Here is a 15,900-nt window from a genome sequence, read left to right as displayed (position 1 = left end):
ATACCCCAGTAGAGAGAATACAAGAGAAAGCAGAAGGCCGTACCTGGGGAAATCGTGCAAGGAGGTACTGCTGACTGTCCCTCGAGCTGCACAGACTCTAACTGGGAGTCTTCACTTAGCTCTTCTTGGGTCTGCACAGTTTCTTTGTCTTTAATTTGAACTGTGGCTACTTTTGTTTCCAGGGGCAGTGCAGGATCCGAGGGGGGAGTCATGCTGTTGTCTAGAGTCAACTCTGTTCCTGAGTGCAGATCAGCATTCTTAGCCGTCTCTGTTTCTGGAGACGGAGATACGTCCTTGATTGAGGCTACCTCTTCTTCTGAAAGTGGAGTCACATTGTTAAATTCAGTAACCTTTGTTTCTGGAAGTGTGACCACGTCCTTGCCCAGAGCCACTTCTGATTCTGGGAGTGGAGCCATGTCTTTGACCTTGCCCAATTTTGTTTCTGTGGGTGTAGCTGTCCCCCCGCCTAGGGTCATTTCTGTTTCCAGAATTGCAGTCATGTCCGACACCAGGGGTCCAGCTGCTTCTAAGGGTACTGTCACTTCCTTTGTCAGTGTCATTATGGAATCTGAGGGCAGTACCACCTCTGTTTCTGAGGACAAGAGCATCTCCTGAGCCGCAGGTATTCCTGTAGAAGGCTCCTCATCCTTTGCCAGGGCCACTTCTGTTTCTGAGAGTGGAGCCGTGCCCGCGGCTGGGGCTAGTTCTAGCTCTGTTTCTTTGGGAAGTGCCACATCCTCAGGTGGTGCCAAATCCATTTCTATTGGAAGTGCTGTCTCTGCTTCTTTGGGGAATGTCATATCCTTGCCTGGGACCGTTTCTTCTTCTGTAGGCGGTGCTGTGTTCTTGGCTGAAGATATATCTGGTTCTACAGACGACATGGTGTCTTTAACCTGGGCTGCCTCTGTTCCTATGAGTAGTTCCATTTCCTGGGTCAGGAACATATCTGATTCAGTGAATGGCTGTGTGACATTTGCCGATATCACATCTGGACTGCTGCTCTCTTCTATGTCTTTAGTCAGTGTCACGTCTGTGTCTGGACCTGGTGCTGCATCTGTGTCTGGAGAGCCCTCTGATTCTTTAGATGGCACCGCATCAGTGGTTTGTCCTGCCATCATTTCCAATGCTTTAGCTGGCAGCTGCTCTTTTACTGACTCCAAGTCGACTGCCTTGGATAGCTCTAAAGAAATAAGTTAAAAAAAAAATTAGGACCTAGGAGAACTTGAGAGATGGCTCAGAGGTTAGGAGAACTGGATGTTTTTCCAGACTTGGGTTCAATTCTCAGCACCCACATGGCAGCTCATAACTGTCTGTAACTCCAGTTCTAGGAGATCCAACACCTTCACACAGATTATAAATCAGTGCACATAAAAATTTTTCGTAAAGGAAAAAAATTATTAAATAAATTTAGGATCTAGCATTACTGATAACCCTGCATTTAAAATTTACTTTCTGAGCTGGGTATGGTAGCACAAGGTTTCAATCCCAGCACTCAGGAGCGGAGTCAAGCAGATCTATGTGAGTTTCAGGAGAGAGAAACACCTGTCTCAAAAACAAGAAACAAAACAAAACAACAATTAACAAAAACCAAATCACTTTCTGGGGGCCAGGATGGTGGCTTAGCAAGGAAAGGTGCTTTGCTGCTGATCGAGTCTGATGGGCTGAGTTCAGTCCCAAGGAGCTACAACGGCCCAGAGGAAGGACTCCCAGAGTCGTCCTCTGACCCTCACATGCACACAGAAAAAACAAAAACAAAAAACAAAAAAAAAAAAAAAAAAACAAAATCAAATGACCGGGGGGGGGGGGAAAAAAAACATTCTGGGCTGCAGAGATGGCTCAGCAGTTAAGAGCACTAACGGCTCTTCCTGAAGACTTGGGTTCTATTCCCAGCAACCACACGGTGGCTCACAAGCAACTGTAACTCCAGTTCCAGGGGTTTTGGTGCCATTTTCTGGCCTCTGTGGGCAGCACACATATAAACAGAGAAAAGTCAAACCAGAAAAATTTAAAAGTCATGAAAAAAATTAAATGAAAATTTCTTTCTAATATTTTACTTTTAATAAATAAAGGGTTTGTTGTTTTGTTTTGTTGACTTTTTTTTAAAACAGGGTTTCTTTGTGTAACTTTGGCTGTCCTAAAACTGTATCTATAAAGCAGGCTGGCCCCAAAATCACAAGAAGCAGACAAGTTTGAAGCCAGCCTGTTCCACATAGTAAGTTTCATTCCAGGTCAGATTCTGTCTCACTAAGAAAGATAAAAAGACTGTTTATCTGTATCTGCTATAAGCTCCCGGGAACGCTGGCTACTGATGCCATAGCAGTAACTAATGAAATAGTTGTCAATAACTTACCTGTTGCTGGCTGTGCAGTTTCTATAGTAACCTCTGGGGAAACGCAGGGCTCTGAGTGTGGAGAGTCTGGGGCTCCCACAGACCACTCCTGAGATACAACAGCCGTGGGAGCAAACGAGTCACAGGGAAGCACACCTAATATTGAAAAGACAGTCATCAATAGTCGGAGGACATGACATTTGACAGTTTAAGTCAGTGACATGTTGACAAAAAGAAACACACCCAAAGACCAATAAAAATAGACATTTGCCAGGTAGTGGTGGCCATTGTGCTAGTGCGTGTTTGGTTACTGGGACCAAACACCTGAGAAAAGGCAGACGTGGGGATGTGGCTCAGTTGGTGGAGAGCTCGCCTGGCGAGCACACAGTCAGCACTCAGCACTGCCTCCATTGGGTGTTTATTATGCACAAGTGCACTGTAGCTGTCCTCAGACACAGCAGAGGGCACCAGATCCCATTACAGATGGCTGTGAGCCACCATACGATTGCTGGGATTTGAACTCAGGACCTTTGGAGGAACACTCAGTACTCTTAACTGCTGAGCCATCTCTCCAGTCTCTCTCTCTCTCTTTTTTTTTTTTTAAAAGGAGACAGATTCTAATGCTATGTTGTCTACGTTATCCTTAAACTCTGGAGCTCAGGTGATCCTCTTGTTGATAGCCCTCCTCAGTACATGATATTACAGGCATAAAACACACCACCACATCCGGAAAGTTTACTGTAGTTTAGCTAGAGAGGCAAAATAGGTGCATCTCAAATAACGAACAGTATAGTATGGACTAAGTACTATAGCGATATAAGAACTCTGAGGATTAGATTATCACAGAAGGTCTCAAAGAAAGCAGGAAGAGATAAAGAGTGCAGATTTAAGAGCCCTCTTTGCAAATAAAGCAAAGAGACACCAACAAGACAATAAAAGCTAAACTGTAAGAGCAATCTTATTTAAATAGGTCTGGCATATCCTATAGGTCAAACAGGACCATACAAACCATGGGGAAATTACTTGAAAATCAAATAAATTTAAAACTGCATAGCAAATGTCTTTTTAAGATCTTCATGATGAAGATGAGAACATAAATATTTAAGGATTCAAGCTAATCAGTAACAGCAGAATGTTAAAAGTGGGATATAAAGACAGCAGAAAGGCTGATTATGAGACTAACAGTGTGATCTAGATGTGAAGGGACTTAAATTAGAGGAAAGCAAAGAGGATATAAAAGAATGCAAGGCAGGTCCTACAAAAAGTTGCCAAGAGGACAAATGTGGGAACTACTGATAACTTGTTTACAATGGACCTGGCACCAGCTATCTATGTAACTTAATTTTATCACCACCACTTCTCTAGAGTAGGAAGGAATGCCAGCTCCACTTTAGACTTAAAGGGTCAGTAGGGAGGGCTTTGTTGGCTCAGCTGAGCTGCTTGCCCAGGATGCAAGGAGAACAACCTGGCTATGATTTCAGTGATCCACAAACAGACCCCCCCCCCTCCCCGCATCCTCATATAACCTCTGTACTTGGTAAGTAGAAGCAGGAAGCAGGATGGGGTAAATCTTTGCTATATAACAAGCATGAAGTCAGCCTACGATATAGGAGATCCCATCTCAATAAGAAATGAATAGTAAAAAACTGAAATTTAGGAAGTAATTTCTTTTAGATCATGAAAAGTAAAATATGGGCAAAGAATCTGACCATATTTTATAGGACTCAAAGTTTATTATTTTAATAAAAAAAAAAAAAACCTCAAATGTAAGTTCTCTAATTTGCTACTGGAGACCTTAGAAATCCTTACCTTTTCTGTTTTTCAATTTCACGGTACAATGTATTATATTGACTTAAAGCTATCACTTTGGTTCAATACCTGCCCTGTGTGTGTATGTTTGTGTATATGTTAATTATATATTGTATTAATTACATATGTATGTGCATAATATACACGTATATATATGTATGTTTATATATGTGTATATGTACATACATATAAAATTCATATATCATAATTTCACATTATTTCATATGTGAAATTATTTCATAGCTCTAGTAGCTAGCTGGGAGGGAAAGAGACGAGAATTAGGAACTCAAGGCTATCCTTGGTTACATAGCTAAAGCCAGCTGGAGCAGATTCTTTTGATTGATTGATTGATTGATTGATTGATTATATAAGTACACTGTAGCTATCTTCAGACACACCAGAAGAAGGTATCAGATCCCATTACAGATGGTTGTGAGCCACCATGTGGTTGCTGGGAATTGAACTCAGGACCTCTGGAAGAGCAGTTGGAGTTTTAACCACTGAGGCGTTATCTCTAGCCCCTGATTTTTTATGTAGAACTTACCTCAAAAAACTATATTTTTCTCTTTATCATTTGTCATTTGTTATATGGATCTCTATACAATAAATAAATGATAGATGTGACATAGTAAATCTAGTTGAAGCCATACCATAACTGTCTTCCAAAGGATTGTTTTCCTCTATAAATGCAGAAGCATTTGTGGGTCCACTGGAGACAAAGAGCAGATCTGCAAGACCATCATCATGGTGCACGTTAAAGGGATCTAGAATGAAAAAAATTCTAAGACTTATACACAGCGAATATATTTAGGAAGATAATTATCCCCTATCCTACAAATGTTGAATCTGTTACATTGTATTGCCAAGAGTAAATAAATTAAATAGCATGACTACATAATATGAAGCAACAATAAATCTTTACCAATTCACTTGATATAATAAAATGTAATCCATAGTTCCCTTAAAAATCTGATTATTTGAGAGCATATGATTTAACAATCATAAAACTTCATTAAAAAGCACACAATACTCCACTTTAAAATTCTAAAAGATACAGAGGAAATTAAAATTTCAACATGCTAATAAACATACTTTTAAGATATTAAAACAAACAGAAAAGGGGGACTATGTGATGGCCTTAAAAACAAACACTTAAGTTAGATTCCCCAGTTCCCACAAGAAAGTCGGGCATAGGGCTATTTGCTTGTAATTTCATGCTGGAGACACTCAACACGCAAAACTTAAAATTAAACCATAAAATTATGTTGAGCATGAAGATTTGCAACTATACAATGAGATCCTATCTCAGAACAAACCAAGGAAACACACTAGAATGTTATCTGTAGAAGAAGAAAAAAAAAGGTTTGTTTTTTTTTTTTCATGTGAACATTTATGAAGAACACAGCATTTCAAATGCTCTAACTCGGGGTTGGGGATTTAGCCCAGTGGTAGAGCGCTTGCCTAGCAACCGCAAGGCCCTGGATTCGGTCCCCAGCTCCGGAAAAAAAAAAAGAAAAAAGAAAAAAAAATGCTCTAACTCCAGAGTTCTCCAGAGTTCCAGTCCAGGACAGCCAGGGCCACAGCGAGACCCTGCCTATCTTTAAAAAATAAAATAAAATAAAATGTTGGGACTGGAAGAAACTAGAGTCTGTTCTCTGGCATACATTAAGCGTCATTATTACTGCAGTTGTTTGGGAAGACCTAGGGTGCTAAGGGATTACTGAACCTATAGTCTGAATGTACATGGACATGATACAAATATGAGTAATTGGTTTTTTAAAAAAGCTATTAAAAAAAAAAACTAAAGTAAGTGCGTGCTTCTAAAGAAAGGATGAATAGAGCTGGGTGTGGCTGAGATGGGAGAACTGCCAGTGTGGATTACTGTGTGAGACGCTATCTCAAAGAAAGAAAATAAAAGATAAATAAAGATAATGGTCCAAGTAAATGCGTTATGAGAATGGTTATGATTTGGCCGTGCCTGGCTGAGCTACTCTGAAGCTCAAGTTCTTTATCTTGGTGGAAGTTACAGCTTTGTCACCTATTATCTCACAGGTCACACTTAGCTGTCACATGCAGCCTGCACGTACCAGCCTGGTTAGTGTCCAGCACTTGCTGAGGCTGGAAACAAAAGCTTGCATCTTCCGGCCAGCTCTGGCTGTTCTGATAGTCCTCATAGTCCACGTTCTCTACGAGGAAGTCAGTTGGAGACCCTTAAGATACAGACAAAATAAATTATAAGACACCACTGTTTTCCAGCCCTCTAGTTATTTACAAAATGTTATAGATAGAACAATATAACAGTTACATCTAATAAACACTTTTGGGGGGAAAATTTTGTTTTTTGTATTTTTCAGGCCGGGTTCTCCCTAGCTAGGTAGTCCTGACTGGCCTCAAATTCAAGAGATTCCCCTGCTTCTGCCTCCTTTCTGGAATGCTGAGATTAGTGGTGTAGGCCAGCAAGCCTAATAAGGGGGGTGAGTGGGGCAGAAGCGAGAAGGAAAGGGAAAGGTGCTTCACAGAAAGAATGAGAGAGTCAGCACTAAGAAGGTAATCCTCAGGAAGCACACAGAGTAGAATGGTAAGGCCTGATGACCGAAATTCGACTCCTAGGACCCACATGACGGAACTCCAGGGGACTGTCAACTCACCTCCACATGTGCAGCACGCACACACGCACGCTCGCACGCACGCTCAAACGCATGGACATACCCACGGACATACGCACAACACTTAAACAAATAAGCCAATTCTAAAACTGACCAAAAGATACAAAAAATTTTATTGAATTTTGGCTTTCTGGCTAAACTCAAATTTAGATTCAAAGCAAATCAAATTTAAAATCACTTAAGTCTTAAAAGCTGTATATTCTATAATCTATACAGAGGTTTTTAAAGAAGTATATAATCAACGATTCTGGAAAAAAAATAAGGTCAAGGACTTACAGTGCCTGATTTGCAAAGTTAGTATAAGTTTATTAGTAACTCCTTTTGGTACTGAGCAGACATTTAAAGGCTCTAACGCTGCCCCTGACAAAAAAAATAAGCACCAGGTATTGATATTCAGAGGAGCAAGAGAAGAAAAAAGAAAAAGAAAACTCCTGTTAAGAGTCAGTTAGCTAATCCTAGCACTTGGGAGGCCAAGGCAGGCAGATCTATGTGAGCTTGAGAACAGCCTCTTTTCCTGAGCTCCAGGACAGTCAGAACTCCAGGGTAAGACCTTGTCTCAAAAAGAGTCCACTAAGTCTCAAAGACACCAATATAATAAAAGAGTTTAGGGAGGTTACACTGTGTGGCCTACAGTGGGCGGGATATATATCCTGTATGTAGACAGTGTTGGCCTTGGACTTGAAGTGATCCTGTCTCCCTAACTTGGTGTAATCACAAGTGTAGCCCACCATTCCAGGATGGCAGTTTTTTCTTTTGTTAATTTTTAAAAATGTGTATAAATGTTTTGCTGGCATGTGTACCCCATGTGTGTCTAGGCAGAAGAGGTCATTTACTTATGGAACAACATGTGAATTCTGGGAACCAAACCCAGAACAGCTACAAGAGCAACCTGACTCTTAACCACTGAGCCATCCATCTCTATAACCCATTTCAATTTTCAACAAGGGATACAGTGACAATTGGACACAGGATTTACACCATCTATACAAGTTAACTCCATATGGATCAAAAATGTGAGCTAGGGAATTGCTGACTGGGTAAAGAACTTGGTATGCAAGCCTAGTGACCCACAAATTTACATCCTCAAAACCCACTTTAAAAAAAAGATGGATGGATGTATGTAAAAAGTTTGCATGTCTGGAATCCCAGAGCTACCAACAGAGAAATTCAAAGCAGAGATTACCCTGACTCAAACAAGGTGAAAGGTGAGGACTAATACTGTCTTCTGACATCCTTGGGTGTGACTGCATGCATGCAGACACACGCACGGAACTTAAAAGATCATAAATCTGATACAGGACTTACCTGCAGAAAGGGTTAAAATCAACTATGATTCAATTATAACTCAGTTTAATAATGGACAACTCAGGGCTGCACAGATGGCTCAGTGGTAAAAAGCACTGTCTGCTTAATTCCCAGCAACCACATGGTGGCTCACAATCGTCTATATGGGGATCTGATGCCCTCTTCTAGCATGCAGGTGTACATGCAGATAGAGCACTCATACATAAAATAAATCCATCTTTAAAAAGAAAGAAAAGAATGGACATTTCAACACAACGTATACAAGAGATACTACAGGAGAAAACACAGCTCACTATTATTTTCCTTTAGGGATATGCAAAGGAGTCACAATATCAGCTAGTGATCAGCTAGGGTATAACTAAATAGTATACAGCACTATTCTGGTAGACACAAGGCCCTGAATTTAATCCCAAGCACTGGGGGAAAGAAGGGGATTGAAAGCTGGAGAGATGGTTTAGTGATAACGAACAAGAGGATACAAATTTGGTTCCCAGTACTCATGCTGGGTGGCTCATGACCACCTATATATAACTCTGTGGTCATTTGCACTCACATACAAACACTAACACTCAGGAGGCAGAGGTAGGCAGAACTGTATGCGTTCAAGAAAACCCTGGTCAAATTCCGTGCCAGCCAGAACCATATAGTAAAACCTTTTCTCATGAAATAAATTTGTAAAAATTAAAGTCTATGATCACTAATGGTGATAATACCAAAAGATTTAAATGGTTTGGGAAACTTGGAAAACTTCCTGTAAAATGGGATGGGTGGTGGTTGCACAGGAGATAGTGGCAGATAGACCTCTAAGAGCCAGCCTGGTCTACAGAGTGAGTTCTAGAACAACCAGCCAAGGCTACAGAGAAACCCTATCTTAGGGGGGAAAAAAAAAAAACAAAGTCAAACAAACCAAAGAATCTAAATGGTACAGGTAAATTGGGCAATGCTTGATGGCTTCCTTTTGTTGATTTCAACATTATTTGATCATGTTTGAGTATGAGAGAGAATGTGAGTGCATTCGTGGCACTGTGGCATTCAGAGGACAACTTGCAGAAGTCTGTTCTTGCACCACGAGGGTCCTCGGTATTAAACTCAACCATCAAGCTTGGCAGCCAGTATTGTTGTTAACCTGTGGTTGAGTGATCTTGCCAGAGTTCCTCTCATTGTTTAAATGATATCTTTATTGAGGTATAATTCATGTTAGTGAAATTTATTGTTTTGTTTTTTTTTCCGGAGCTGGGGACCGAACCCAGGGCCTTGCGCTTCCTAGGCAAGCGCTCTACCACTGAGCTAAATCCCCAACCCCAAAATTTATTCTTTTTAAATGCAGGATTCGGGGAGCTTGGTGTGTTGACAGGTATGACAGGTCTTACTTTGGATCAGTTTCTTCATTCTAAGGAAAAATTCTATAACCTTCTTTTGCCCAAGTCTTACCCAGCCCCTGACATCAACTTTTTGTTTCCAGTGACTTACATCAGATACTTGATATAAGAAACTGACCTCTTTCATTTACAGTAACAGTGTCAAAGTTCTGTCGTATCATAAGAACTCCTTCCTTTCTAAATCGTAAGCCACTGTGTGACTACCTCACACTTCATCTATTGTTTAGCTGAGGATTGGTTATTTTCATGACTATAAATAATCCACAAACACATAAAACCTATATTCTCTCTCAGATAGACTCCAGAAGTAGAATTGGAGGGCCACATAACAATTTCATGTGGAACCTTTTGATGAGCTGTAAAACCTATCTAAAATGGCCAAACACTGCTATGTAGCTGCAACAATATTATGTAATTGTCTTTATTCTCCCCATGTACCCATCAGTGCCTATCTTATTTTAGTTATCCTAGATCTGGCCTTGGTACAAAGTATTATATTCTTCTGTTGTAGATTTTTCCTTTAAAGATGATTTTTCTAGGGACTGGAGAGATGTCTCAGTGACTAAGGGTGCATTCTGTTCTTGCCAAAGACTTGATATCAATTCCTATCACCCACATGGGGTGACGACCACTACCTGTAACTACAGTTCCAAAGGAATCAAACATCTCTGGCCCCCTGAACACACTGAGACACATGAACACCTGTACACAAACAAAACTGAAATAAAATTAAATTTTTCTCTCCTCTTAAACCACTTTTCCTTTGTTGTTTAGATCTACACTTCCTAATAAACATGTTAAGCATCTTTAATAAGAAACAATATGTTTCACTGTGGCATTTTTTATACATTCACAACATTCATACATGGCTACTGTGAATCCCGAAATATCATATACACAGGTCTCTGGGTATCTCTATTATATATGCTAACTGACCTATGGGCATCTTTTTAGCTGATAAACACAGGAAAAAGATACATACTGAATCACACACTCATGCTTTGTTTTTTCAGACTTAGTAAGAGGAGCCTCTCCCTAACCCCTCCTTCCCATATCCACATGCCTGTTGGAAAATAGTTTTGTGTACTGTGTATTAAGATGCTGAGTTCTATGCCCTGACATCTGGTTGCCATTCTGATATTGGCATGTCAAGCATCTCTGGTATTTGATTTCCAGCACCTCTGACTGGTTAATAAACAGCTGATCAGCCAATTAGCTGAATAGAACTGGATTTCCACTGCCAGTAAGAGAGTCAAGAGAGACCAGAGAGGAGAAGAAAGATATAAAGACACCATGTGGAGAGACCACATGAGGTGAAGACAAGATGAGAGGTCAGCCATGAGGATACACATGGACCAGAGAGAGTCAAGGCAGGACCAGATGGCAAACAACAGGCATGTGGCTGGGTAGAGGCAGCTCAGTTGGGTTAGAATAATTTAGCACCCGCCCAGCTTAGTGCTTGCAGACTGTTAACAAAATACCAGGTCTCTGTCAATTATTGGGGACACTAATAGAATGGGGTAGAACAGGCATTGAAATGCCCTGTAGAGCAAAGGAGGGGGAGCCCCTTAAGAATTACTTCTACGCATGGCGCTGCAATGACTGATGCCTCAGAGTTTCTGAAGAGCATCCCATAACTCTTATACTTGTAGTCTCTTCTTTCTTTCAACATTTACTATACTAGGAAACAATTTGGTCCATAATTAACTAGTTTTATATTCGCCTTTAAAACAGTTCTCTTACTTCACATATATTAATATACAGATTCCCTATTCTCTTGAAAAAGCTAAGACAGGTATGGAGTCTTACTCCTGACCATGGGTTCTGATCCCTAGTACTGAAAAAAACTTCTAACAATTGTGCTTTTACAAGTTCTGTTTGTTTGTTGTTGTTTTGGCTTGTTTGCTCATAATATCGGGCAAAATACTGAATTGTGCAAAATACTGGTTTTTTTTTTTTGTTTTTTTTTTTTGTTTTTTTTCCGGAGCTGGGGACCGAACCCAGGGCCTTGCGCTTCCTAGGCAAGCGCTCTACCACTGAGCTAAATCCCCAGCCCCCAAAATACTGTTTAAAAAATTAGTTACTATCAGAATTGCCAAAAGGAATTTGGCTGGGCATGGGGGTACACACTAATACTAGCACTAGGAAAGCAGATCTCTGAGTCGTTGAGGCCAGTGAGTTCTAGGACAGCCAGCAATAGTAAGACCCCATCTTGAGAAAAGTGGCAGGAGGAACACATGGCGTTCTTTCTAAACAGAACATTTTATGCTAATACCTCCACATTATACACCATACTTCTTGGAAACTGGTCTGCATTTAGAACAAAATTGTATGTTCAGAGATTGTTTCTACAATTCTTTAGAATGAATGTGTTTAAGGAAGCCAAGGAAATTAAACAGTACACTAAAGGCCTTCATGACTGCATATATTTCTTGGTCTTTTGTAAGTAACTGTAGTTGTAACTCTGGTAGGAAACTATAGTTGTAACTTGGAGACGTGGGTACATTTTCCTCACACTTTCTGGAGAAGCCACACTCAAGTGTGATTAGTGGGCTATGTCTTTCCAGAAGGGAACTACAGCACAGCCAAAGCAGCTCTCGGGAGCCTCATTCACAACAAACAGCATCTAGCTGTCAGCATTATTAATGAGCAGTTTTAACAGAAACTCACTCCCACATCTTCAGCAGTCGCTGCTGACCTAGATTTTGTTCTTAAAACTCAACTAAGCAGGCAAACTCCCCTGCAGGGACAACAGCATTCAGCCTAATTAAAAAAGAAGACGACGACAGAACCTTGCTCTCCAATCTAGGCTGGTCTCTACTAGACACCCTGATTCAATACTGGTTGAGATTATAGATTTTTATAGTATAATTTTAATTAAGAGCCTATTTTAGTAAAAGATTAAAAATTAAACTGTAAACAATAATTCAATTTACCTGAGAAAATAGAAATTACCTTATCCCCATCATTAGTCACCTTTAGAAACCTTGGTTTTTCCACCAAAGTAGACTGGTAGGGGTCCAGTAAGATGGCTTTAATAGACTAGGCACTTGGAGAACAACCCTGGTGACCTAACTGGGTAGAGTTCCACACTTAAAGGGAGAAAAGAACTGACTCGATAAAGCTGTCACCTGACTTTCAGACATGCCGTGACACTCATAAACCAACCCCATGTACTCACAATAGTAACACTAAAGCTGTTTACAAAGTGGCCCAAAGAGGAACCTGGTGGTTGAGAGTGCTTAGTCTCGTCCACAGGACCCAGTTCAGTTCCCATATGGCAGCTCACTACAGTCTGGGTAGGGGGTCTGATGTCATCTTCTAATCTCCAAGAGTACTACATGCATGTAGTGCACATATATACACCCAGGCAAAAAAACCTCATATGCATAAAATAAAAATAGAATTACAAAATAGAAAATAATAGATGACAGGGGGCAATTTCCATGAAACTGAGCGTTTCCCAGAAAAAGCAAGCAGCTAAATTTTAGTAAATACCAATTAGTCAAATATCCCATCTTTGTATCAAAGTCATAATTCTGTATGATAGCATCAGGCTCGAGAGTATTATTTTATTTTACTTTTGGTTTTTTGAATCAAGATATTCTTATTTATCCCTGGCTGTCCTGCAGCTACCTCTAGACCAGGCTGGCTTCTGTTAGAATAAAGGTGTATGCCACGATGTCTGGCTTAGACCCTGGACTTAATATAATAGCATAAAATTTTCACTGCTATAGTCTTAAACACACATTACAAATAACCTTTAAGAAATTACTGCTTGTCAAGCTCCATAATGCATACTCCATACTACAAATCATACTCCATAATCTAATATTCCATCTACCAAGTATTTACATGTATGATGAAAACAGACTCCCTTCATGTAATACAACTCAAACAACATTGGATGACAGACTGCATACAGCACCACCATTTCCGTTACTTGGGACCTAACTGGTATCCAGAAAATGGTGTTAAACAAGTAACTACAATCAACTGGAATTTCCAAGGAAATCTATCATTTAGAGATTGCCAACTGGCAGTCTGTGAGCTCTCCAAAGATAGCATTTATTGTCTTTGTCTCTCTTTGGTTTTTGGCAGTTACTCACATATTCTGTGGACTTAATCCATGAACACAAAAATGCCTTTAAACTTCTTGATAGTCCCAATGATACTTTCCAGGTGCTGGAATGACAGATCTGTGCCACCGTACCAGGGATATGTGATGTTAGGGATCAAAGCCTGGCCTCCTGCATGCAAGGCTAGCACTCTGCTACTACTTTCTGGCCCTTCTTTCAGGTTTTTCTTAGAAATACAATATATTGAATAAGATTCTCTTCATTAAAAAACAAAAAACTTGGGGCTGGGGATTTAGCTCAGTGGTAGAGCGCTTACCTAGGAAGCACAAGGCCCTGGGTTCGGTCCCCAGCTCCGAAAAAAAGAACCAAAAAAAAACCAAAAAAACAAAACAAAACAAAACAAAAAAAAAAAAACAAAAAACAAAAAACAAAAAACTTAGAGCTGGAGAGATGGCTCAGCAGTGAAGAGCTCTGGCTGCTCTTCTAGAGGACCGGAGTTCAATTCCCAGCAACCACATGGTGGCTCACAACCATGTGTAATGGGATCTGATGCCCTTTTTTGGCATGCAAGTGGACATGCAGATGGAGCACTAATATGCATTAAATAAATACACCTTACTATGACACTATTACACAAGAGGATTTACATTAAAGTAAGCTGATTCATTACATAACTTAAATCTGTCAGTTCATACAGTGTAAAAGATGGAAGAATAAAAGTAGTAACTACAATCAGGTCAGGAAAGCAGGCCACATAAGCCAGCACTGTCATCTCTGACATGATGTATAGCCTTCTTAACTAGAAGAAAATAGTAACTAGCTATTTTTTTATAGACAAAATAGGAGATAAAATATTTCCTTAATGTACCAGTGATTCAAAATGAACCCCATTTCTATTCTTACATTACATTCCATTAAGCAGGTTATATGTTAATTATTAAGTATTTTGAAGTGAGGGAAGAAGTTAACAGGATTTAGTATATAAAGTCAAAATTCATCTGTGGTAACCACATGTGAACATTAAACTTTATTTTTGTACATGCCCCATTTTCAATGGCTGCTATTATGTCTACCAGTGTACTCGAAACAACTATTGACAATCAGCCGTCTGTGCTCTACAACAACAAAACCCCTACTCTCAACAGTGGGGCAAACTGTCCGATGTCTCACTACAAGAGTTTACTAGAGGCAGAGGCAGGCAGATCTCTGTGAACTGCTGAGCTTAGCCTGTCTACATAGTTCCAGGAAAGCTAAGGTTGCACAGTCTAAATATGAAAAACTCTGGAGCTCCACTGGACCAAAGCTCAAGTATGGAATTAACAGCCAAATATTAACCCTCTTGTTTCTTGTCATCTCAGACTCTGCTATGTCAGTGTGTCAGCTAAGGACAGGCTTGGTTTTTCACCCCTTTCCCATCCCTTCTTTCTGGTACAGAGCTGGTCGTGTAGCCTGATAGTCTAACCAGTAAAGATGTATTCAACGAGGTGGGCTTTGGGGTTTATTTAATTAAAAAAGAAAAAGGAAAAACAACAACAAACAAACAAACAAACAAACAAAAAAAAAACCCAAGAGACCTTTAATCCTAGCACTTGGGTGGCAAAGGTAGGTGTGTTTGTGTGTATGAGTCGGAGGCCAGCCTCATCTCCAAAGAAACTTCCAAGTAAACCAGGTTAGTGAGACCCATACAAGTAGGTCTGGTCACTCTCAGCTCACTATGTAGCCAAGGATGGTTTTGAACTTCTGATCCTCATCTCTACCTCCCAGGGCCTCCTGCTGAGCTATGGTCCCCAGTCCTGTCTTTAATTTCTATACATATTGCTTTCCTACTACAACAACTGAGATAAAGCAAGAATCCAGATGATAAATTTCTGCTCCTTGTTCTACTAGTGTGCAATAAGACATCACTGTGTGCCACACATACTTGATACACAGTACTGTGTCTTTCACACATACTAATTGTAATCCTACCCCACTATACCTGCTCCTGAAGCTCGTCTTTGTGGCTCTGGGATTTGAACCAAGGGCCCAGCTCATTAAAGGCAAGCATTTTACCACTGCAACAACACACTCCAAGTCTTTCTCAGATAAAGTCCAGGCAAATATATACCAAGTCTTAAAAAGATAGGTCAATGGGGCTGGGGATTTAGCTCAATGGTAGAGCGCTTACCTAGGAAGCGCAAGGCCCTGGTTCGGTCCCCAGCTCCGAAAAAAAGAACAAAAAAAAAAAAAAAAAAAAAAAAGATAGGTCAATTAATTAGTCCTCTAACACGTGATCGTTTTTCCTTAAATGTAATGTAAGCCAGGTCTAATGACACACGGGACTTTTAAGGTAG

The 15,900-nt window shown here is 40.2% G+C and overlaps 1 protein-coding gene across 34 annotated transcripts in view; it reads right to left on the bottom strand.

Moving 5' to 3' along the window:
• Map4 (microtubule-associated protein 4) overlaps window positions 1-15,900 on the bottom strand; it is a 142,413-nt gene that overhangs the window by 42,618 nt on the left and 83,895 nt on the right. For all 34 annotated transcript variants that reach the window (XM_006243813.5, XM_006243815.5, XM_006243814.5 and 31 more), the window contains exons 4-7: window positions 6,226-6,348; window positions 4,789-4,902; window positions 2,351-2,485; window positions 44-1,180 (exon numbers count right to left, since the gene is read on the bottom strand). In XM_006243813.5, coding sequence (XP_006243875.1) covers window positions 44-1,180; window positions 2,351-2,485; window positions 4,789-4,902; window positions 6,226-6,348 — 1,509 coding nt within the window. The remainder of the gene's footprint in view (window positions 1-43; window positions 1,181-2,350; window positions 2,486-4,788; window positions 4,903-6,225; window positions 6,349-15,900) is intronic.

Source organism: Rattus norvegicus, chromosome 8, assembly GCF_036323735.1.
Source record: "Rattus norvegicus strain BN/NHsdMcwi chromosome 8, GRCr8, whole genome shotgun sequence".
Lineage (NCBI taxonomy): Eukaryota > Metazoa > Chordata > Mammalia > Rodentia > Muridae > Rattus > Rattus norvegicus.
Note: the sequence above shows the minus strand (reverse complement) of the source record. Positions and strands in the feature narration are given on the sequence as shown.